The sequence below is a fragment of the Triplophysa rosa genome, linkage group LG12 (genome assembly GCF_024868665.1).
Source record: "Triplophysa rosa linkage group LG12, Trosa_1v2, whole genome shotgun sequence".
Lineage (NCBI taxonomy): Eukaryota > Metazoa > Chordata > Actinopteri > Cypriniformes > Nemacheilidae > Triplophysa > Triplophysa rosa.
The window spans coordinates 21,960,562-21,984,401 of record NC_079901.1 but is presented as its reverse complement, the minus strand read 5'-3'; the positions used below and the strand labels follow the sequence as shown (position 1 = coordinate 21,984,401).

At 40.2% G+C, this 23,840-nt stretch overlaps 1 protein-coding gene across 10 annotated transcripts in view; it reads right to left on the bottom strand.

Annotated features, from left to right (window-relative positions):
- The window catches only part of frmd4a (FERM domain containing 4A), a 123,994-nt gene that overhangs the window by 39,727 nt on the left and 60,427 nt on the right, over positions 1-23,840 (bottom strand). Inside the window, exon 1 of one of the 10 annotated variants that reach the window (XM_057347354.1) lies at positions 14,454-14,821. The exons of 5 other annotated variants lie outside the window; for them this stretch is intronic. In XM_057347354.1, coding sequence (XP_057203337.1) covers positions 14,454-14,594 — 141 coding nt within the window. In that variant the 5' untranslated portion in view covers positions 14,595-14,821. Of the gene's footprint in view, positions 1-14,453; positions 14,822-23,840 lie in introns of those variants that run through there. 4 more of the 10 variants (XM_057347351.1, XM_057347349.1, XM_057347350.1 and 1 more) reach the window with 4 other exon arrangements.

The following is a 23,840-nucleotide window of genomic DNA, read 5'->3' as shown; positions in this document are numbered from 1 at the left end:
CTCATAAAATGTGCCGGGACAATAAACACAGAAACCCTCGCACCCTGACAAACCATATGCTCTTTCATGTGCTCCTTTCCTATCATCTCCCAGCTCAGGGATGGGGGGCGGTGAGCCACGGGCTTTGGTGGGGTTTCGGATTTTAGGGTGTAGGATGTAGGCTGTGGGTGGAGGTTTTTCGTGGATGATCTCTGTGGTACAACAAACTCCCTTAAATCCCATCAAAGACACCCCACAGCCTCTGAAACGAGCCCTGGGTGAGAATGTGTGCGAGCTGAATTTGTGTAATTCTATATGGAGTCTTTAAGGGTCCAGGTGCAAGTGAGGTTGAACGTGTGATGGCAGGTATTTATGGAATTCTAACAGGTCTGTTTGGGAACGCTGCATGTGTGTTAGCTTGGAGCTTTTAAGGGAATTGGTTCACGTAGGGAGCGAATGCGTTCCGTAAAATTATAGTTATGTCTGGGACGGGCACCAAAGCACCTGTACAGTTGTGTGTGTTTGCTACTGGACTATTGAGAATCATAACTTCACAGAATTGTATGAGAATGTGTGCGTGTCTGAGTGTTTTTGAACAGTCTAAAGAGACAAAGTAACTTCACTACATAGAAGCCAGTAAAGGGAAGGCGTTCAAATGCACAAAGAGGGCAGGAATACTGCGAAAGAGTCTTTTTGTATCTCGTGTTAGTTTGCGTATGCGTGTGTGTTATGAGAAGCAATGTGTTTCCAGTTAAATCGTTGGAAAAAAGAAACACACACCCACATGCAAGCACTTCAAACATGTGTGTGAGATTTCTCCTGCTGTAATTTTACTGCATAGCTGTACTCCCATCTGGCTTATACTACACACACACACAACCTGAACATCTGAAGCTTTCACTAACACACCCACATACACAAATGAATCCCACAATATGCAGAGAAACACATGGGAAAAATAAATAAGATGAAAATGACAAGTTTAGATGAGTTTTTAAGAGATGTATATGATTTTTACATGCCATGTTGTGTGGCTGTAAAGGTTTGTCTGTTTGTTGAAAGCTCTTTGAATATCGAGGGCGGGTCTAGTGAATGCAAATTTAAGCCTGAGAAACAAAATCCCTAGTTTTAATTGCACGTGTGTAAGATTAGCAACCTAAATATAAGACAGAGCAACCAAAATATTATGCAGAATAAGTTCTTGGGTAGTAAATACAAACAAACATAACTAGTAAATAAAGTACAAGCGCATGTTTGCAAACATTAAGTGTTACAGTGGAACATGCTTCTATAGACCACTTTGCAAGATGTAAACACTGTTCCAGAAGAACTTCCGGGTTCATTTCTTATTTTATTTTTTAATAAAACACATTAAATCGTAAAGATATTCGTTCTGGAAAATTGCTATATATGAAGAGTTTGTTTCCAAAATGAGATAACTTTGTTATTTCTTTTATCAAAAATCATGTTTTTTCATTGTGCATTCCAATTAAAATCAATCAAACTGCAGTTGGCTTGTTTTGATTTGAGCCATATTAACTAAAACAATACAGCTAACTAACACAATAAAACACAATAAAAACATGATAACATAATAAAAAACATGATTTTTTAATTGTAAAAACGGAGTTATCTCATTTTGGAACCAAACTCTTCACATTTTCTACTATGGTAGTCAATTGTGGCCAAGAACTGTTTGGTAATTCTTCCAAATATCTTTCTCTGTGTTCATCAGAACAAAACAAATTGTACAGATTATAGGAACAACTTGAGGGTGAGTTTTGGGTGAACTGTCCCTTTAAGACACTATTGGGGTAAGAGCTTTGCTCAAATCTCTAACCCTGAGTATTAAAATGAATTGAATGAATGATTCTTCAAAACGCGTGTGGCTTATTGAGGAGAGGTGTGGTGCTTGTCTAAGCAATTGGGGCGTACAGTTTCAAACAAACACAAACACAGGCTTGAGAGTTATTATGATTTTGCATGCAGTTTAGCAACTCAGCTGAGCCAAACATCTCTCTGTATTGAATACAAGGAAACAAAAGCTTTCTGAAATTGTGCTCTAATTGTCAGCCGTCATAAAGAAAGACAACAGGAGTGTGTCAGTCTGCCGCGTGATGTGAACAGATTGCTGACTCAGGACCTCTGTGGATCAATGAATGAGACTCTCTCTCCTCTCGCTTTAATTCTAGCATCAGAAACGCGGTGAAAAAAAGTGTGAAAGTGTGTGTGTGTGTGTGTGTGTGCTAAGCTGGAAGACAGAGGAGGTGAGAGAGGAGAGAGAGAGAGAGAGAGAGAGAGACAAGAGAGAGAGAGAGAGAGAGAGAGAGAGAGAGAGAGAGAGAGAGAGAGAGAGAGAGAGAGAGAGAGAGGGAGAGAGAGAGAGAGAGAGAGAGAGAGAGAGAGATAGAGAGAGAGAGAGAGAGAGAGAGAGAGAGAGAGAGAGAGGGAGAGAGGGAGAGAGAGAGAGAGAGAGAGAGAGAGAGGGAGAGCTATCAGCATTACTTAAAGAGATTGAGTCATCCTCGCAGGTTGTGCATGCTGAATGAATGACTATCTTGGGAACCGTGATACATTAAAGAGGAATGTATCAGGAACGAATAGTTCACCCAAAAAGAAAAAATGCTGGTACATCACAGCTATTTTTTCAGATAAAAGCATCTGCCAAATGCATAAATGTAAACATAAAACATCACTTACTCTTGTCATGAGTAAACCTCATGAACCTCAACTGTTCCTTTAAATGTCCCTCTCTGCAATGATAGCTGCAAAAACTTCCGAGTACTGTTTTCTCATGCTGTGCATTAAAGGAATGCTTTAATCCGTTCGCTATTTTTGTGTGTGAGAACATCTTTGGTCAGTTGAGCATTCCTGGGATTCCTGAGAAACTAGAGCAATTTTAAGTTTGTTGATAAAAGGATGTGAAAAGAGCATTCGGGGCCACACACGCATCTGTCGTTTATTAAACCGAAATGGATCCGTGTATGAAGTCTTCAGGTGTGGATATAACGAACCCCCTAAGATAAACGCACACACCCCTCTAGGCATCCAATTCTATTGGAATCGATTGTCAGTCTACTGTGCGCTTTAAATGAGTAACATCATTTGCACGGCATGCAAACGTGCTGTCTAGGAAGAGCGCACTTATGAGATTCAGTGACAGTTGGCACGCTGCATTAGACTGCAAGGCATCTCATTAGGTTTTGGAAAAGAGCTTGTGAGACACTGAACCGTTAAAAAAGAGCTTATTTGGCTGACATTACAATTCCCACACACACCCAGAGGATTTCTTTGCTCTTTTGTAGCTCAGGAGGCTTTGTGTTTAAACTTTGTCTCAGATTTTTCTCCTAAAATTGCTTTGGAGAAATAAAAGTATACCATAAACAATGTTAAAATGACAATTGTTCAAATACAGTACATTATAATTATTATAATTATTATAAATTATAATTATAAATAATTGTCAAGTATGGTGACCCATACCCGAAATGTGACTCTGCATTTAACCCATCCAGAGAGTAGTGAACACACGCACAGCAAGTGGTAAACACGCGTACACCCGGAGCAGTGGGCAGCTATCACTGCAGCGCCCGGGGAGCAAGTAGGGGTAAGGTGCCTTGCTCAAGGGCACCTCAGTCGTTACCCGCTGGCCCTGGGGATCGAACCGGCAACCTTCTGGTCACGAGTCTGACTCTCTAACCATTAGATAAAATAAAAAAATAAAAAAAGATATGAAAAAGATTTTGCTTGTCATTTTTCTTATGTGCAGTCATGATGAATATACCATTGTGTCACTGTAGGCTAAGCGTGCAGTTTCTACCTCTCCATCTCTCATTCATAATTAACCAAGTGTAAATCAATCACTTAGACAAAACCACAGAATAATGTTCATCTCAACAGATTCTCCCGGGAACTGTGATTGGTACGTACAGGTCAGGTGTGTCAACTGAGCCCTGATCTCTGATTGGCTGCGTTGTGCAGGCAATGCAGACGAGATGAACTTCATGACCTATCACACAGTCACTAAGCGATACACAGAATATCAAACAGAAAGAGACAGGATGATTTAGGCAGCTGCCCTTGGCTACCCTTGATATCATTTTCTCAAACGGGAGGATATGAAAACGCTCTCTCACACACGGATACAGTATAGTAAAAAACACTTACAGGTATGATACTTTTATAGTGCTTTTTTGTCATTTGAAGCTTGAAAGTCCCAGATCGCGTTCAATGGCTAGGATATTCATCAAGTCACTTTCTGTGTTTGACACAAATTCATTTTAAGTGCACTACGCCTTTAAACAAACATGCACTATACAATAACTTTACTGTCACATACACTAAAATGCCCTGCAGTAAGAAAGAGAAAAACTACATTATAGACAGGTGCAGGAAACACAAGAAGTGATCTTATCAAGACTAGATGAACCTTTAAAAATGAGCCCTTGGGTCTCCTGGGAGAACGTCTGGCTGTTTAAGTATAAACAAACACACGCAAATCTGTCTTCACTTCTTTTTCCAGTTTGCATTTCAAATACTAATATATTAGCATTTCAGCCCCCTCTTCACACCCTGATGACACCATTAGTCACCTGCATCGCCATAGTAACAGAACGTCAGTCCAGGTGCATTTATCTTTAAATTCCTGACTGGCAATAATTCAAACCCGTCTCAGCGCACCTGTCGTGTCTGGAGAGCATTGCTGGAATCTGCTCTGCCCAGAGGGATCCCATCACTGTACATTCAAACAAACATAATGACAGACTTATATTAGTTCTGCAATATGCAATATGTCAGCCATAAACAATATGCACATTTCTGTATGTATACAGTACAGATGACGTACTACATTTGCAAAAATGTGTAGTGTACAATAAAGCACACTATTCTGTGTACTGTATCCCATATTGCAATACATTCAAATTGTAATATTTCAAACACAGCCAATGGCAAATCTTTACTGCTAACCACACACACAATGTAGAAACAATTCATACTGACGTCAGCTCCGTGTAACTTCATTACTGATTTATTTATGACGTAAGTGATGTGAATTATTCACACGCACATAACGTGTCTTCAGTTCAGGCTTCAATGGGGTTAGAGTACATCTAATGATGTTCTAAATCAGGTCACAGGTCATGGAGGAGGATGAGGGTGTTTCAGACTGTAACGAGGGCCAGTTTTTGGTGTATGTGTGTTTTCATCTCTAAATATGACAAGCTCAGGAAGGGTCAACGGAGAGGTCAGCTAAAGACTTCGGGAAGTTCATTAAGAATATTCTTTCTTGACAGACCACTAACAAAGCAGGACCGTTTCACAGTTCAAAGGTCAGATCTGTGACCTAATAAAAAAAAAGAGTATTATTTCAGTTTTTAGTAGTAGTAGTATTTTTTGTTTGTTAAATAATCATTAGTATTATATACTGTGCATAAAAAGACACAGTGACAAAAAACAGGTGGAAGACCCATAGACTTGGATTAAAGGAAGGGCCGGAGCCTTTTCTAAGTACTAAAATAGTATAGAGGGACTTATAGGTGAACTCTTTTGACCAAAAAACATCGACAGCAACCACACAGAACACTGTAGTGATCACACAGATGCAAACTAATCTAGTTGGCAACCACCCAGAAATATTCCGAAAATCTTCTTATTTTAATTTGTATTTTGAGACGAATATTCTTTACGGGTAAAATATTAAAAGCTTTGTGCTAACAAAAAACTCATAAATTATGGCAACATTTTGAGCTGAACATTCCTAAATGTCATTAGAGATAATGAAATGCAGACTAATGAATAATAAACTTGAAAATGAACAGAAGAAAGTACCAGTTTCTGTGTCAGTTGTGTTAAATGGTGCAGATTTTTTTTTACCCACATAAACTTAATGCCATAGAGAACTTCATAATCATATTGTTGATACATAATCTATAGGATCATGTATCCCTCACACATTTTTCAATAAAACCTTGACAGGATCGTTGAATACCTACATACAGTACCTCTCTGGCATGAACCTATTAAAAGAAAACCCTTGGGCAAATGAAAACATCTCGGTTACTATCGTAACCTCGGTTCCCTGAGAAGTGGGAACGAGACATTGCGGAAGCTACGCATATGGGAACTTCCGAGGCCGACAGCTCGGAAGATAAAGCGGGTAAGGAAATGACCTGCACTCTAAACGGGGTAGACAATCGCCGGCTCCAAAACGAATGCAATCAGCGCCGACTGAGAGCGCTTGTAAATTCCCTATGCGCATAGCCGAAGCAAGAGCGAGAAGGAGAACGGCTTTAGAGAGAGAGCTCTCTTATGGAAACTGCGTCCAATGGGCCAATTGACAGCAAAGTAAGAGAGCTCAAAATCAAGCGAACGGCGCTCGACCAGCACTAAAATGGCACACCTGATAAGGGCATCAATCAAACCGTGCACACAAAGAAAACAGAAATCTGTCCAACAGGCAGTACACGAAGCGACCTCTTGTACAAGGTAGACACCTTATGCAAAGGTTAAGCTCGTATGAGGGAAATGGTTGAAGCATAGCAAGCCAGCGGTGCTCAGCAGCGGCGCTAAAGGGTAGAGTCCGGTGCGGCCAGCTCAATATCTAGCTGTCCCACAATCAGTACACAGAGCAACGGCAAATACGCGGTACCAACTGTGTAGCAAACAGCCGCCAAATCCCGCAAACCTGTCAAAATAACAATGACGCAAAGACATTCGCTCTCTGAATCAATTCATATTCAGAATGACCACATGAATCACAGAAAACGCCCACGACGAGGGGTTGTCTGGATTAAAACACATATATGTCTCAGTTAGGGGTACAATAACCCATATGCCGATCTGAGAACTCCCGAAAGCACCTGATATAAGGGGCTGGCTGGATATGACACATATACGATAGAATGCAACAAGCAAGAAACTATTCAGTAGTGATAGGAAGCGTGCAATGATGGGTCAGGTCCGAACAGGACGGTGACTATCATTCGACTTGGGACGAGAAAACATGGCGAAGCCGTAACTCTGGACGGCGGAACCATGTCCAACTCTCGTGAATGTCCGCTCCCAGAACCGGCTCTTTACGGCAACTGTAACCGAGATCACACCGCTGAAGCGGGTAACAATGCATAAGTAAAAATGAGCTCCGGGTTGGAGGTCTGTGCAAAAGGGCGCACACACACACACAGTCATATGGGCAGCGTTGCTTCCGTGGCAGTATCGCAAGCCACCTAATGGAAAGCCTGCACCCTTTAGCCATGGCTAAAGGATTTAAGCAGGCATTACCGACACTTCATATCCGTATAAGATAAAGCGCTCACATAAAACACATTATGGTGTACTTCGGACACGGGAAGTGATGATTACAACGGGAATCGAACCCGGATCCCCCACGTGGAAGCGAGCGGTTCTAACCACCGTCCTACAGGGGCACCACACAACTGTACAGCACATGTGCGTCTAAAGGCTTGTCGCCATTTTGAATGCTGCCCATGTGAAAGAATAATCACAACATGTGCTGACATGGCATACCGCCATTACAATGGGGGCCTACTCACGTGTGAAAATTAAGCACACGGTCTGCTCGTGTACGAGAAATGGCTCATAGTGCGAGAAACGGATGAATTACACGGCATATATACAAGGCAAAACCTAAGGGAGGGTCCGCTCATTGTGTGAAAAATGGCTGTGTTACGCAGCATATACCCAAGGCAAAACCTAAGGGAGGGTCTGCTCATTGTGTGAGAAACGGCTGAATTAAACAGTATATATACAAGGCAAAACCTAAGGGAGGGTCTGCTCATTGTGTGAGAAACGGCCGAATTAAACAGCATATATACAAGGCAAAACCTATGGAAAAGGGTCTGCACATTGTGTGAAAAGCGGCCAAAATATGCTTTGTTATATAGCAAGCTGCTGAACTAAGGGCTGCTCATGTAAGTGTGCACACTGTGGCGTGGTCTCCACTAAGTTAGTGGTTGGGGGGGCAAGCGCATGTAACCGTGGGCCTCAGCCCCGTCCACATGGGCAAACATGCCTGCGTAGGAGCGTGAACCCGCGCCGACTGAGGGGCAGACCGCAAATTCACAACGTGCTCGTGGACATCGATGGGTAGCATAAATAGACAGAACACCGGCTCTATGAAGAGAGCTCCAGTTGAGGTCGAGCTCCTCAACGGCCTTCTCGAGGAACCCTCGTGGAGGTCCAGGGTGCTCTCCGAGTCGGGCGATCACGCACCAACTCTGCCCAGCCTTTGTCCGAGATGTACATGGAGTCATCGTCCTCCTCGACGCCGAAGGAAACAGCGTACACGATGGTAGGTGAGGGGCGAATGCTCCCCAACGAAGGGGACTGGGAAATGAGGCAACGGCAGAGGACAGCGGTCCCGGGCCAGGTCGTCGCCGCTACCTCGTGGAATGGGTGGGCCCACCAGCGGCTCGCTGGCGACAGTGAGCCTCGACCCTTAGAGTCCATGAGCAATGTTTCTGTGAATCCTCAAGACACGCTCCGGCGTTCCGCACAGTGCGCTGTGCACGCAATCGGGCTCACAGAAGGCAGCCTCAGCATGAGCCAGGCCCAGGCAGGCAATGCAGTGCTCATGGGTATCCGGCGGGTCAACGGGGCCTGCACAAAGATGACAGAAAGCAGCCATCGGATGCGGTGAAGAAGTCTCCAGTTGTGTCTTCAACAATGGCAGCGTGAAAGAGAAGATTCTGAGGTATTGTCGCTATGCACCGTATTTATACTGCCAGGGGTTCGTCAGTATGTGCATACTGTTGCATGTCTTGCGACAATTGGCCAGTTTTTTACTGGTGTTATCCAATAAGACTTCAGGAAAGTGGAAAAGGGAAGAGTTCCCATATGCGGAGCTTCCGCAATGTTGAGAGACTGCTCTCGAAAGGGAACTCTCGGGCCTAGTCCACACGTACACAGGTATTTTTATAAACAGAGTTTTTCATTCTTCATTTAAAACAACCCCCGTCCACACGAAAACGCGAAAACACGTCATAAAGCGCTGTCAAAAGCATGCCAAACCAACAGGTGGCGGTATAACCCTAACCATAAAGCCATGTTGGCCAATCAGAAGCCTGGAATCTGACGTCAAACGAAGGAGATGCACGCATTCCAACGTCATACGCCAAATCTCCGGTTTCACCATCTACACAACACTGAAACCGAAGTTTGTAAAAATCTTCACCCTGGCAGGAGTTTTCAAAAAAAGTTCGGTTTCAGTGACTGAGTAACGTTACTGCGTTTGTGTGTGGACGAACGGCCAAACCGCATTGAAAAAACTGCGGTTTTGAAAATACCCGTGTTCGTGTGGACAGGGCCTTAGTACAATGAATTTTAACTAAAGGTTCCCTTAACTTCAGTAATTTCTCACACATGGGCAAAGGTCTCTAGCGATGGTTTAAACTTTGTGAGGCACTTTTCTTATAATTGCCTCCATCCGATACATGTCTTCATTGTTTTTCTAATGGATAGAAGTGTCTGCTAAATGCTAAAATGTCATCATAGTGTATAAAACACACATTATCAGACAGATTACTGTATCTGTGTCCAGCCTGGGATTCCCTCATCTCAGCGTTTGTGTAAGAGAGTGACCTGGGTTTGTGGGTAATGCACACTAATCACATGCTTTTGACTGTAATCCCACCAGATTACACAGTTGCACACACAGGGAAATCCTGAGATTAGAGAACTGCTGCATTGAGCCTAAATGAATCTGTGTCACTTCACTAAGTCCATAATGTATGATTGCATTACAGTAAGAGAAAGCTTTTTCTTTAAATCAACATTTGTGCAACACGTCTATTATATGACTAATGAAATCTGAATATTTATTGAAGATGTAGGAGATCCCTCTCCTACATACTGTATATGTAAAATATTTCTGATCATCTGCATTTCCAAGGAATTTTTACTCGGAGGTAATACACAGAATACTCTCACGATACTGGCCGTTTCAGGCCCAAACTAGAAAATGTATACATTTAACCCATTAAAATATTTTTTTTGGTAATATAGTCAAGTGGATTCAATAAATGTTTATATTACTAAATAAAAACTGGTATTATCTTATATTTATATGCTTGTAAAAGTAAGAAATTCGATTTTCTAGAGACAAGATTCAAAGTGTTTATTGTCATATGCCCAGTGAGGAAATAAGTTTCCCTGAGGAATGAAATTCTTACTTTGCTGTCCACAATGAATGCCAAGACAGTGCAAAGCTATGCACACACATACATACAATTTAAGAAACATTATAATAATAAAAACTATGCTGAAACATAGTAATAAAAACTAAACATAGATTATGTATATGAAATTTATATATGTGAACAATAGCAGCAGTAATAGTACCAGATGTGCAAATTGAGATGAGGCTACATGAGTAATATTAGCAAATATACAATAGTAGTAATAACAGCAATAACATTACAAATGTTCAAATGAGATGAAACAGCTGGACAGACTGTTCTCTGAGATAGGTAAGTAAGTCCACTAGCTAGCTACCTGTTTAAGAGTCTAATAGCCGAGGGGAAGAATGACTTCCTTAATCTGGAAGTCCTGCAATTTACACTCCTGTACCTCCGTCCTGAGGGAAGGAGAGTGAACAGTCTGTGTTGGGGGTGGTTGGGGTCTTTAATGATTCTAATGGCATGTGTTTTATATACGATAAAAGCAGATAAAGACTTCAGCCTAAACGTCCTGCATCTCAGATTTTGTATATAATATCATATATAATATTTGTCTCCCCTAGAGTCTAAGATTTGTCATGACATCAAATCCTGCAACTTGAACGTTTCTTCATTCAAGATCAAATTATGATATCCACTGCAACTCTATCATCTTACAGTATGCAACCAATTGTCTCATTTATTTGCATTTTTCAAAATAATAATGCCAGATGAAACATCTGAGACCTAGAATAAATAGATTAAAACAACTGAGATCTCCTGCATAAGTCTACTAAACAATAAAAGAGCAAAGAAAGTAATAAGAGATTCTCTGAGGAACCTGTTCAACTTGCACATACATTTCATCACCTTTTAGGTAGACATGTTCAGCATCTGTCCTACCTATTTGCATTTCTAAATCATAACAAACAGTATAATGTTTCTTCTTAGCTATATTCTCACACGCACACACACACGTTCTCAAACAGCATCTGCAGCCTACGTGTGTAATTATGAAGCACTCAATCATATGCAAACAGCCTATCAGCAACACAGACACAAACAAACACACAAGCCGATCGGAGCGATAACGACAATTGCAAACAAAACTCTCAAATCACCACCAAAGAATGTGCAAAGAGACCTAAAACACATTATGTTCTGGGAAAATACCATCAGGGATAAATACAGCTGTGGCGCATCGAAGTATGTGTGTTTGGAATGTTTAGAGCGTTCGGAAAGGGCTCCAGAACAACTCCAGAAGGCTCTTAAATTTTCCTTCTCTGATATCAGAGTGAGACAGAACTGATCCCAGAGCAGCGCAGTGCATGTACCAGCTCCACAGATGGGAAACTAACTGAGATTGATGTGGGAGAGTCCATTTATCTGCAGCTGTGGGGGTGGCAAACTGCCATCCAAGAGGGGAAATGGTATTTCCTCAAACTTCAGGCCATGTCAGTTAAAAAGAGGTGGGAAAACACAGCAGGAAAGACTGTTGAACAGGGTAAGACTGTAACACAAACACACACATAGAGGATAAATGGAAGGAAAAGTATGCTTCTATTGTTGTGCTTTGGTATACCGGAGGAATTTACCGCATACTCTAAAGCAGTGGTTCTCAAACGTTTTCGTTGTAAGGCCCCCTTTGTGTTAAGTGCATCGCTTTGCGGCCCCCCATATAAAGACGTATAATCTTAAACTTAGAATTTTAATTAAACCAAAAACATTCAGTTATACAATGCTGGAACCTCAATTCGTTTGGTTGGTGGTGTCATTTTTCTGATGTTTGATTGCATAAAATCTATGATAAATTTCTATATTTCATAAAATGCCACAAAATCTGTGGCCCCCCTGGATCCATTTTGGGGGTCCCCAGTTTGAGAACCACTGCTCTAAAGAATTAGGCATTGCAAAAAATGGCCCTTGCATATTGTAAAATTCTTGTAACACTGTGGGACTTAACTGAAAAAAAAAACTAGTGGCATTTTGTAAGTTTTGCAAACGTGCAGAAAAAAGCAACCTAAAACATAACAAAAACAATTGCTCCCATTTTCGAAAATCTTCTCCGAGTAGAAAATCAGGTGTGTATCACAATACAAAAACAGAACCAATGCATCACAATATGTGCCAAACTAACCAAGAAACTCTCTTTTCATTCACTCGCTCTCTCACACGCCCGTTAAGAGACGCACAATTAGCAGCTTAAATGGAACAAAAGCAGCTTTATAGATGAGAATTAAGACGCAGGAGAGAAAAGACAATGTCCTCGCTGAGCCTGACGGACATGGAGTGGGGGACAGAGAGACACTGTACTGAAAGAAAGAGAAGAGAGAGAGAGACTTGTTTTTCTGGAGAGCGGAATGAAAGGAAAAGGGAACAGGGGGGTTACAGGATCTCCCGAGGAAATACCTGCTGGTTCAAACACTGCTGCAAGAAAAGAGTGTGAGGAATGCATTAGAGGAAGTCGCTCCTTGGCTCTTAAACATGCCAGAATATACAAACATTATGAGACCATTCCAAATGTTCTTTTAATCAGCATTTCTAAATGTATTGTGGTCATTCCAGTACAGCGTCTGCCGAAAACTTCAGGAGTGACATAAAGTCATCCAACAGCAATGTGAAACACTGACAGCATGACAAGACACATGAAAACAGTGATAAAAATCAACAACAAAAAAATTGTGAACTTTACATGTGCAAATATTACTGTTGTATTGCTTAAAAGTGAATCTGAACTTTTTCTTTGCAGGTCTGTAAAAAATTCAGAGCACATTTTCTGTTATGTTGACCCGTTTCTACTAGTTTTCGTTTTCTGCAAATAAATAAAATGACATACAATATTTCCATTTGAAATTTGGGAGAAATATTGTTAGTAGTTCACAGAATGAAACAAAAATGATCATTTTACCTAAACACAAACCTATAAAGAGTAAATTCAGAAAATGATCTCATATTTTTTTCCGGCAGGAATCTTCATCATATTTCTAGGCTATGCTAAAGCCATTACAATCACCATGCGTGATTTGATGCATTTAAAGTGTGATTTCTTCCACATTGACATATATTACCATAATATCATATTGAAAAATGATGGCCATGGTTTATTTTTTCTAAGAGCAGTAGCAAAAGCACTCTGTGAGATGTCTTATTTGTTTCTATAGGTACTGTTACTATAGCAGCAGTCTGTCATAGACACTCAGAAGTGCGACAGAAAAGCACTTCTATCATTTATGCAGGTATGAAGACTCAGATTTGTCTGGTTCGGTCTGGTCTGTTCGGCTCAGCAGTGCCGTTTACACAGTAGGAAGGTAAAAGAGAGACACAGGCTGAATACTGATCTATACCTCTCGCTCTCTCACACACACAAATAGACAAAACCGTAGACTCCTGTGGAGAGCTGTTTTCAAGACCGTGAGACAGTATGCGATTTAAGCCCATAGAAACCACCATAGCAACGCTAATACTAGCACACAAAATGTCCTGGATATGACATGCATTTAAACTGAAAGACACAACAACAAGAATTTTGCGAATGTTTGGAAGAAGATTGTCTGTGTCTCGCTGGACTACACAGTACTAAGGAAATGGCCAAGATTCATTCATTGAGAACATATGTGACCCAGTCTGTGAAATTAATTTTTGTGATTTACAGTTTTTCAATGTGTTATTACACGGCTCGTTGGAATGCTCGATTCTGATTGGCCAGTCGCAGAATTTGCAGGTTCGTTATTCCCAGATAACAACCCCTCAAAACTAATAACACACGGTGACCCGGATGCAGCAAATCAATTTGACCAATTAAATATAAATATGTCTTATATGTCATATATATGACATTATATTTACAAATGATTCAACCTAATTGCCTGTTCGTGACATCTGAAAATCTTAAAACTGAAACTAAACGGCTTTTCCTCGTGGAAGGTCTGCATTCGGTAAAAATGAGGTAATCAAATATTTCAAATTCACAATTCATGTTCCGTTTTTTTCTCATGTGGCAAGTAGCCTCTGCTTCGCGTCGGGTCCTGATCACACTGTCGGGGCTTATTTCTGCGAAACATTATCCCTTACATAGCACACCTCTCCTGAACGATCACCATCATTTGAGATATCATTCAATGTCTGCGGTCTATACGGTTTGTTCAAATCCGTGACCCTACGCATAATTAATATCAAGCTAAAGAAAACACAAGGCTTTCTCTAAATAAGTTTCTTCTTCTTAAAGTTATGTAGTGATAATCAGAAAACTGATCTAAAGCGCACACACACATGCGGCCAAACTCATTATACTTTTCATACCTGATATACAGAGCGGACCAAGAAGTCAGGCGGTCTGAGGTGTGTGTGCCTCAATCTCCTGAGAGCGGCTGAGGTCACATCCCATAATACACTGTGCCTCACACACACACTCTCCCCCAAACTCATGAGCATCGCCTCCATGACTGACAAACACACACAGGTACGCAGGTGCGTGCGGTCAAGTAATCCCTTCTCAGCACAGGTGTGCGTGGGAGAACAGATCCCCAGGTAACGCTGGTCTCCTCTGTATGGTCTCTTCTTTCATTTTCCCTTTAATCCTCCAAAATGCCCCGTGGGAGACTTCTGTGTGACTCTGTTCTTCATAATGACTTCAGTCTCACCGGCCTCTCCCCCTCTCTCTCTCTCTCTACTGCAAATATTCCCAGAATAACAGCTCTTGGTTTGCCCAACACAAACATTCCCACACATATAGAGCACTATTGGTCTCTCTCGCCCTCTCCCCTCCTTGTTTGTTTGTTTTAAAGCAAAAGTCCTCTTAGCAGGGCATTGAGGGGTTTTAAGCTCATATGATGCTCCGAGACGCCCATCTAGGGCAAAGTAAAAGACACTTGTCCCTCCCCGGAGGACGGATCCTGCTTGGGTTCATCGTCCTCGGGCGACTGAAGAGATACCCGATATGTGTGTCTCAGCTTTCCCAGTGTGGTAGGGCAGAAGATAGCAAGACCCAAAGGAGCTGAATACTCGTTTTTCCATAAACAGTTGGGATGATGTCTAGATTCAGGGTTTCTAAACGGGACATGAGTTTTTGCCAATATTCTGGAGGCGCTGGACTGTATGTCCCACCATGACCCTTCCTATGGACAATATCCACTGTATTTAAATTTGTTCCGAAACTGTAATGGAGACATTTGTGAGATTGAGCCTCATTGATGTCTAACAGAAATTATTTTCAATCTGATTAGATAAAATTAGATAAGCTTACTTTCTACAACAGCACAGATCGTTCAGCATTTAAGTATTTAGTTTAAATGCCTTATTAAATATGTAAACAATCCCGTGTAATTTTCCCAGGGACCTCTCGAATTCCAGAGTACATTCTATCATATATTAATGTCTAAAGCAGACTAAACAGCAGACATGGTGATTTACATGCCTCTCATTTGAACGGCACAGCACATTTTCTCTTCCTGCAATTCAACAGAAAGCCCGAGTCAATACAACCTCTCCTGATTAAAAGCACTTCACGTCTGAGAAAAGATTCATGGGGTTTACATTCTCATGCACAGAATCTAAGCTTCATACATCAATGCCCCTGAAGTGCAAGAACAATAAGTTTTAAAAAAAATGAATTAAATGAATAAATTAAAGGGATAGTTCACCCAAAAATAAAACTTCTGTCATCATTTACTCACCGTTTTGTCATTTCAAACCTGTATGACTTTCTTTCTTCCGCACAACGCAAAAAAAGATATTTTGAAAAATGCTGTTGACTGGACCACATTCACTTGCATTGGTTTTGTGTCCATACAATAGAAGTGAATGGGATCCATTGCTGTTCGGTTACCAACTTACTTCAAAATATCTTCTATTGTGTTCTGCGGAAGAGAGAAAGTAGTAAAGGTTTGAAATGACAAGAGGGGGAATAAATAATGAAAGAATTTTCATTTTTGGGTGAACTATCACTTTAACATTATAACAGTTCATCTTTGTTATAGGGAACATAAGAAATCATATTTTCCATCAAAATACTGTATATTTTAATACTTAACTTCAATGCCATCAAAAGTGAAAATAATATGCCATAAATATTACAAAACGTTATTTAAAATAAGTTTACATTAACAACAATAACTCACTAGTATCTGATACTTGTAAGTATCTTGTAAGGGTTGTACAAATCACAATGGTACCAAAGGCAACACAAAGACCAACTGGCACATTTCTGTGGTCCATGCAGAGACATGCACTTATTGACATTTACAATAGTAAAATCGCACAGTTATAGAGAGTAAAATGGTGATGATGTAATGACAATGTGTGACGCTGACAGCTGATGTCTAATGAATGACCACACCGAATAAAAAACACACGTGCCTTTCTATTTGTGTGCATGATCCTATGGTACCGAGGAGCTATAGAACCAGAAGAGCCTACAACACAAACCTCATTGACTGTACTGAACTACTATTAGATAAGTGTACGGCAAAGAATAAATGTGAATTGAGATGTGTAGAGAAATCGGTCTGACATCAAAAACTTTAAAAGCACATGTCTAATGTTCCAAAGTGAATATGTGAAACACATTCACAATGTTTTCCATAAGAGGAATAGTGAAATGTAGTCCTACAAAAACACTGATGTCAATAAAGCAGTATGGTGTAGTGAATATGACCTCAAGTATGTAGCCTCACATGAGTTTTCAAAGAATGTTCAGAATGTGTTTTTTGAGTCTTTATGAGTCACAAGCTGCTGAGTCCTGAGGGGAGAATGTCATCCACTGTAATTCAGATGTGTCAACGTCTGTGTGTGCGCGCGCTTGTAAAGCGTCTATTGCAAAGGGACAAAAGGTTTAAATGTTTAGAAATGGAGATAGTTCCCAATAGTGTGTGTGCACAGTCTATTTTGTGGAACCCTGGGAAATGTTGTGGTATTCACTAAACTCGCACAAATGCACATACAGATACAGGCAGACAGTTTTAATATAAACCATATTAATCACACTGACACATCCAAGAGTCACACACGCACGCACACACGCACACACACACACACACACACACACACACACACACACACACACACACACACACACACACACACACACACACACACACAGTATAGCTAGTCTCTCTCTGTCTGTTTAGACGTAAAGGAAACACTTGAGAAAAGCAGGTCGCCGACTAAACATAAGATAAAGCCACAGCAGCACAGGCTGTATATTCTATATCCATACTGAATAATAAAATGTTATATTGAAATTATTCGATTCAATTCAAGTGTAATTCTATTAATCTTAGATACAGTCTCGGAAAACATATTGTTGCTATGCAACCAAAATAAAGATCAGCAGTGAGTGCAGATGTCTTTCATCATAGCTGTTAATAATAACATATGGAGCTTAGCATTGAATGCTTTACTGACCAATCAGCATTTAGGTCTAAACCTAAACTCCAACATAGTATAAATAAATAAATAGGGCCAGTAACATTGGCATCGTGATAATTTGCTAAATGTTATTATAAATATACAACTTTTTATCCATTTTCTTTCTACAACGCACAAATGTAAGTACAAGCCTTTGAATGAAATATGCATTTTCATGCCTGTCCATTTCATTTCAGGGTTAAATTTGATGCGTTTATCAAACTCATATTTCTACATAGAAAATGACTATAATCTGATAAAAAAATTAATTTGCAATAATTCCATGTATTATGTGTCTTTATTTTTCATAATGATATATCTTTACTACAGTAACTATTGCCTAAGTGCATGTAAAGCTGCTTTGCAACAATGCGATTTTTTATTATTAAAATAAAAATTGAATTGATTATAAAATGTATACATTTCATCACTCTCCTTCTGAAACGTCACATGTCCAAATTCACTGTTTTTCAGGAAATGGAAAAACCACTGTACTTTTTAAATGATTAAATACTGTGTTGTCAGAGTTGACAATATTTTTTATTGGTTAGATAAACCAATGGATATGGTAGCAAAACCCAGTGACCAACATAAAGGGTGACTAATAATAATGATTTATGGCAAAAAATCACGAAATATGGAGATGCGAGGTTTCAGAAGGACAGCAGCGAAATATATTTTATATACGTACAGCATGTGTGATGATCACGTATTTTAAAGCATAACACTGTTTCAAGATGTAACCATAAATAGTTAAGTAATTAAATTGGGTTTAAAGTTATTTACAAGAATTTTATTTTTCTCTCATCCAAACAAACAAACAAACACACATGCACACACACCATCCTTTGGCATCCTCACTGCCATGTGACATACTGTAAGAATGAGTAAGAACTGTGTGGAAGAGAGAGAGAGAGAGAGAGAGAGAGAGAGAGATGCTGTCCCTGTACACCGGAGTTGTTTGAAGTTTCAGCACGTGTGCATATGAATATGAGCATGTGTGCGCACTAACCTACTTTGTTTTGCATATAGGCTAATAAGTGTTTGCTCCCAAATCTTTTCTGTGGGCATAAATATTTATGAGGATTATAGCATAATAGCACGAACCCACGAGAACGCATAGGAGGCAGCCACACACACAGCCAGCAGAATAACGCCTGGTGTAACACACGTCCAAGGCCACCAGCAGAAAGCTCATGCATTTCTCCCCAGAACACCCAAGTACACCATCACACACCCCCAGAGAACCATGAATAGACTATTGAAGGAGAAAGATGATTCACATTGTCTGCGTGTGTGTGTGTGTGTGTGTGTGCGTGTGTGTGTGTGTGTGTGTAATGTTCTATGACAAGCCTGTCCCAATGCGTGTGAAATGATCTATTCTCTATTCTTATTTTTAGCACAAAGCTCTGCACTTGTTCATGTGTAGGGAACATTATTTTGGGGGTCGTTGCATCCTGTTTTGAGGGACGACAGAGACCCCCGCTGACCCTGGACTGTGGACGGGTGTTTCTGGGAACAGAACATGAGATTTAATTTAAACCAGCAGACATCGGGTTCACATTGAGGTTGGAGTGATTTAAAGCAAGCTTTATGTACTCATGTACGTGTGTGTGTTTGGGGGTTGGTGCTCACACACGAAAGATAGGATAAGTTAAACCTGAAATTACCTACATTTTCAGGACTGGCGTACGGTCCCCTTGATAAACATGACTTAATAAATATATAAAAAATGTTTTAATTCAAAAAAGGCTTGGTTGTAATCTAGCCTATCGTATATTAGACAAACACAAGAAGTCACATAACACAACAGAATACACTATATATCTTCGATATTAAATGTGTGAAAGTGTGTGTGTGAAGAGAGGAATTCTTCTCATTTCTCCGACTGCTCTAGGCCAGTGGATATTGCAGAAATATGTGGGGTCCATGAGTGTATGTGTTAAGTTTTTCTCTCCCAAAGATTGGTTTGAGCTGGAGGGGATGTCGAAATGGAGGAGAAAACAATAAAATTGTGTGTGTGTGTGTGTGTACTTGTATGTTAGGATTGCTGAGGACAATGAAAAAGCCAGTGCATTATGAAAGACTGTAATACAACTCTAAACAATCGAAACATTTCGGTTTCTCTGCCCTAAATGAGGAATATTGTGATGGCCAGAACAAACATCAGTGCAAAAGGGGTCGTACTGTTACCTCAAAATGTCTCTTCTTTCAAACCAGATGTGTTATTCATGTGTTAGTCATAAACTAGACAGACAGATAAATAGATATAGAGAGAGATAGACAGATAGTGAGATAGAAAGATAATAGAAAGACAGACAGACAAAGACAGACAGACGGGCAGATAGAGAGATAGACAGATGATAGAAAGACGGATAGACAAACAGATAGACGGATAGGCAGATAGATAGACAGGCAGACAGACAGATGATAGATAGAAAGACAGATAGACAGACAGTCAAAGAGATAGAGAGAGCAATAGACAGATAGAATGATAGAAAAATGATAGAAAGAAAGAAAGACAGACAAACAGAAAGACAGACAAAGATAGACAGACAGAAAAATTTACAAATACAGACAGATAAAGAGATAGATGGATGATAGAAAGACTGATAGACAAATAAATAGATGGATAGACAGACAGACAGACAGACAGAGAGATAGGCAGATAAAGAGATAGACAGATGATAGAAAGACAGCGATAGACAGACCAAGATAGACAGATAGAGAGATGGCTAGACAGATAGACAGACAGACAGACAGATAGATAGACAGACATACAGATAGATAGAGAGATAGGCAGATAAAGAGATAGACAGATGATAGAAAGACAGCGATAGACAGACCAAGATAGACAGATAGAGAGATGGACAGATACAGAGATAGACAAATGATAGACAGACAGACAGACAGACAGACAGATGGATGGACAGGCGTCTACACAGATAGAGATATAGACACATGATAGATAGAAAGACAGACAGACAGGCAGATAAAGAGATAGACAGATGATAGAAAGACAGCGATAGACAGACCAAGATAGACAGATAGAGAGATGGATAGACAGACAGACAGACAGACAGACAGACGGATAGACGGACGGACGGACGGACGGACGGACGGACGGACAGACAGACAGACAGACAGACAGACAGACAGATAGATAGATAGATAGAGAGAGAGAGAGAGATAGGCAGATAAAGAGATAGACAGATGATAGAAAGACAGCGATAGACAGACCAAGATAGACAGATAGAGAGATGGACAGATACAGAGATAGAAAAATGATAGACAGACAGACAGACAGACAGATGGATGGACAGGCATCTACACAGATAGAGATATAGACACATGATAGATAGAAAGACAGACAGACAGACAGACAGACAGACAGATGACAGACAGACAGACAAAGATGGACAGACAAAGGCAGACAGAGATGATAGAAAGACGGATAGAAGAATAAATAGACAAATAAATAGACAGACAGACACAAATTAGAAATGTTACAAATGAATTAGAAACTTGTTAGGACGTTATTTTGCACAAGCTCAAACACACACTTGCATATTAATTCACATTTGATCTTCATCATGCCTGACCTGGTTGCTAATGGGAGGCAACAGAACGGTTCAATTAAACAAGCTTCAATTAGCAGCATGTTTTAGCCGAGCGACTGAGAGTTAACACACTGCCCAGAGACAAGCTCGGTCTATGAAGCACACAAAACAAGTCCCAATGAAAGCCACGCACACACAGGAACGGTTCCACCAATCACAACAAAGCGTCTCCAAGGAGAACCCCAGTGGCCCACTAAACATGGAGGTGGACGGGAACGGTTTTCCAACTTCTGCTGTTGTTTTGCAAAGGAGCGCTGGATTGGAAATCTGGCTTTGAGTCGGTTGCTGTAATACAGTGTGACAACCGGTCACGCCACATTACAACAGAGAAACGTGCTGAGAAATAAATAAGTGAGCCAGAAAGAAAGAGATTCTGGAGGAGGAGAGGAGGAAATGGGAAGCTGAAAGGACAGGAAATAGACGAGGAGGGTAGAAAAGTAAATGAATGCATAAGGGATGAAATAAGCGGGTGAGAGAGTGAAGGGTGCAGATGGAGGAATTAAGAAAGGAGGGATGAGTAAATGTGGCCGAGATTGAAAGAGAGAGAGAGAGAGAGAGAGAGAGAGGGGGGGGGGAAGAGCTTCTTCCATTGTCTCACTCTAATGAAGCAGAACATGCGTATTTGTCTGTCACAAATGACCAACAAGCGTAAAGATTTAATTTACAGGTTTTAAAACCCTCTGGCTACACGATTGCATTAACCTTCTGTGAAAACACACACACAACCACACACACACTTAAGGGGATAGTTCACACATAAATGAAAATTATATTCATTATTTACTCATTTCAAACATGTATGGCTTTCTTTTGTTCTGCAGAACACAAAAGAAGATATTTTGAATAATGATGGTAACCAAACAACATTGGACCTCATTGACTGCGCTTATCCTGTGCTGTATGTCTGCTGTATGTGCGTGACACTCAAATCATTCAATCAGACGAATATGAGAAGACAAAAACAAAAATAAAGGCAGAAATCAGCAGAGGGAAGGAGGTGCGAGTGGGGTGTCAGAGATGAAGAACGAAGGTCTTGTTTGATTAAATCACTTTGTCTGTTAATAGCAATGGTTATGTCTTATCAAGCCCACCCGCCCCCCTCACATCTGCAGTCCTCAGGAAATCAGTAAATTACAGCCGAGCAATCAGGCCGAGCCAGCAGGACAGCCACACAACGGCGAAGGTTTTATTAAGACCAGCTCAGCCTCTTAAAGGTGAGCGAGACCCTGAAGACACGTTTTAATGAAAACAGAGCTGAGCAAACTTCACTCATTATTGAACAGGTTCATATGATTATGAGTGATTTTTGTTGAAAGGAGGCATTACTGTCCCTTGACTGACAACTCATAATAAAGGGTTAAAGAAAAGGAGAGACATTTGTACCCCCGTTACACCCATATGGACCTACAATAGGTTAAACGCATCTTCCGGTAAAAGACAGCAGCTGGTAAATGAGGATTTCCTTAAGCTTCTATGGTAGATTTAGTTAAAAAAATTAAACTAATAAAATGTTTAAAATTATGATTTTTTATAATTTGAAAGGGATTTGCCCATTTATGACTCAAAGTCCAACACACAAAGCCCATATAAAGTCATTGGGGTTCAATGTTGTTTGGTTACCAAAGTTCTTCAAAAAATTCTTCTTTTGTGTTCTGCAGACGAAAGAAAGTCATGCAAGTTTGGAAAGTTTGGAATGACATGAGGGTGAATAAATGAAATCATTTTCATGTTTGGGTGAACTATCCCTTTAAGACTACATTTGGATGACATTTTTAAAAGCATTTTCAAAAGTATCAGCAAAATAAAACAAATTTCAAGGAGCTTAAAACTAAAAAAGGGACATTCTGAGATAATCTTAGAAAAGACAATGCAGTTTTGCAATTTTGCCTTTAAAAATTAAGATTGAAAATTGAGCTATCCTTTCTACTGTCAATAAGAAACTATCAAAAAATACCCCATAATGAAACCAAATCCCAATTTAAAACAAAGCTTCAAGGCAAATTTCCTCTGACATTTAAACGAAACTTGAAGAATACTCAATTATTAAACAAAATAATAAATGATTGTACTTGTAATTAATTGTCTTCTGTCAGCAGGACATCAGATTAAAGGGATACACTTCACCCAAAAAATGAAAAATCTGTCATCATTTACTCACCTTCAAGTTCTTCCAAATATCTTTCTCTGTGTTCGTCAGAACAAAGACGTTTATACAGATTTGGAACAACTCGAAGGTGAGTAAATGATGACAGAATTTTCATTTTGGGGATTAAGTATCCCTTTAAATTCAATCTCTTTTGTATCTCATCTCAGTATCCGTGATGTTAGTATGTTCCTCCCCAGCTGCTTTGGTCAAACTAAGAAGATTTAGCTCAAAGCTCAACTGCTGTCTGTATTTTCTTCTGGCACGTGCTTGCACACGCATACAATGTAGAGCGGCCTGTAAGCGCAGCTATCGGGAAAATCTCACATTAGTCACAGAACAGATTTAACAGAGTTCTAAAGACATTCATGTTAGATGGGTTAAGTGGATGGATTCTGCTGCCATATCGGCTGAGAGGCTGCTGAATGTGGAATGAGAGCTTTCAGAAACTGCTTTTACTGTAATGAAGAATCTGAATTAATTTCAGCTACACACACACACACAGCTTTACTTTTCTAG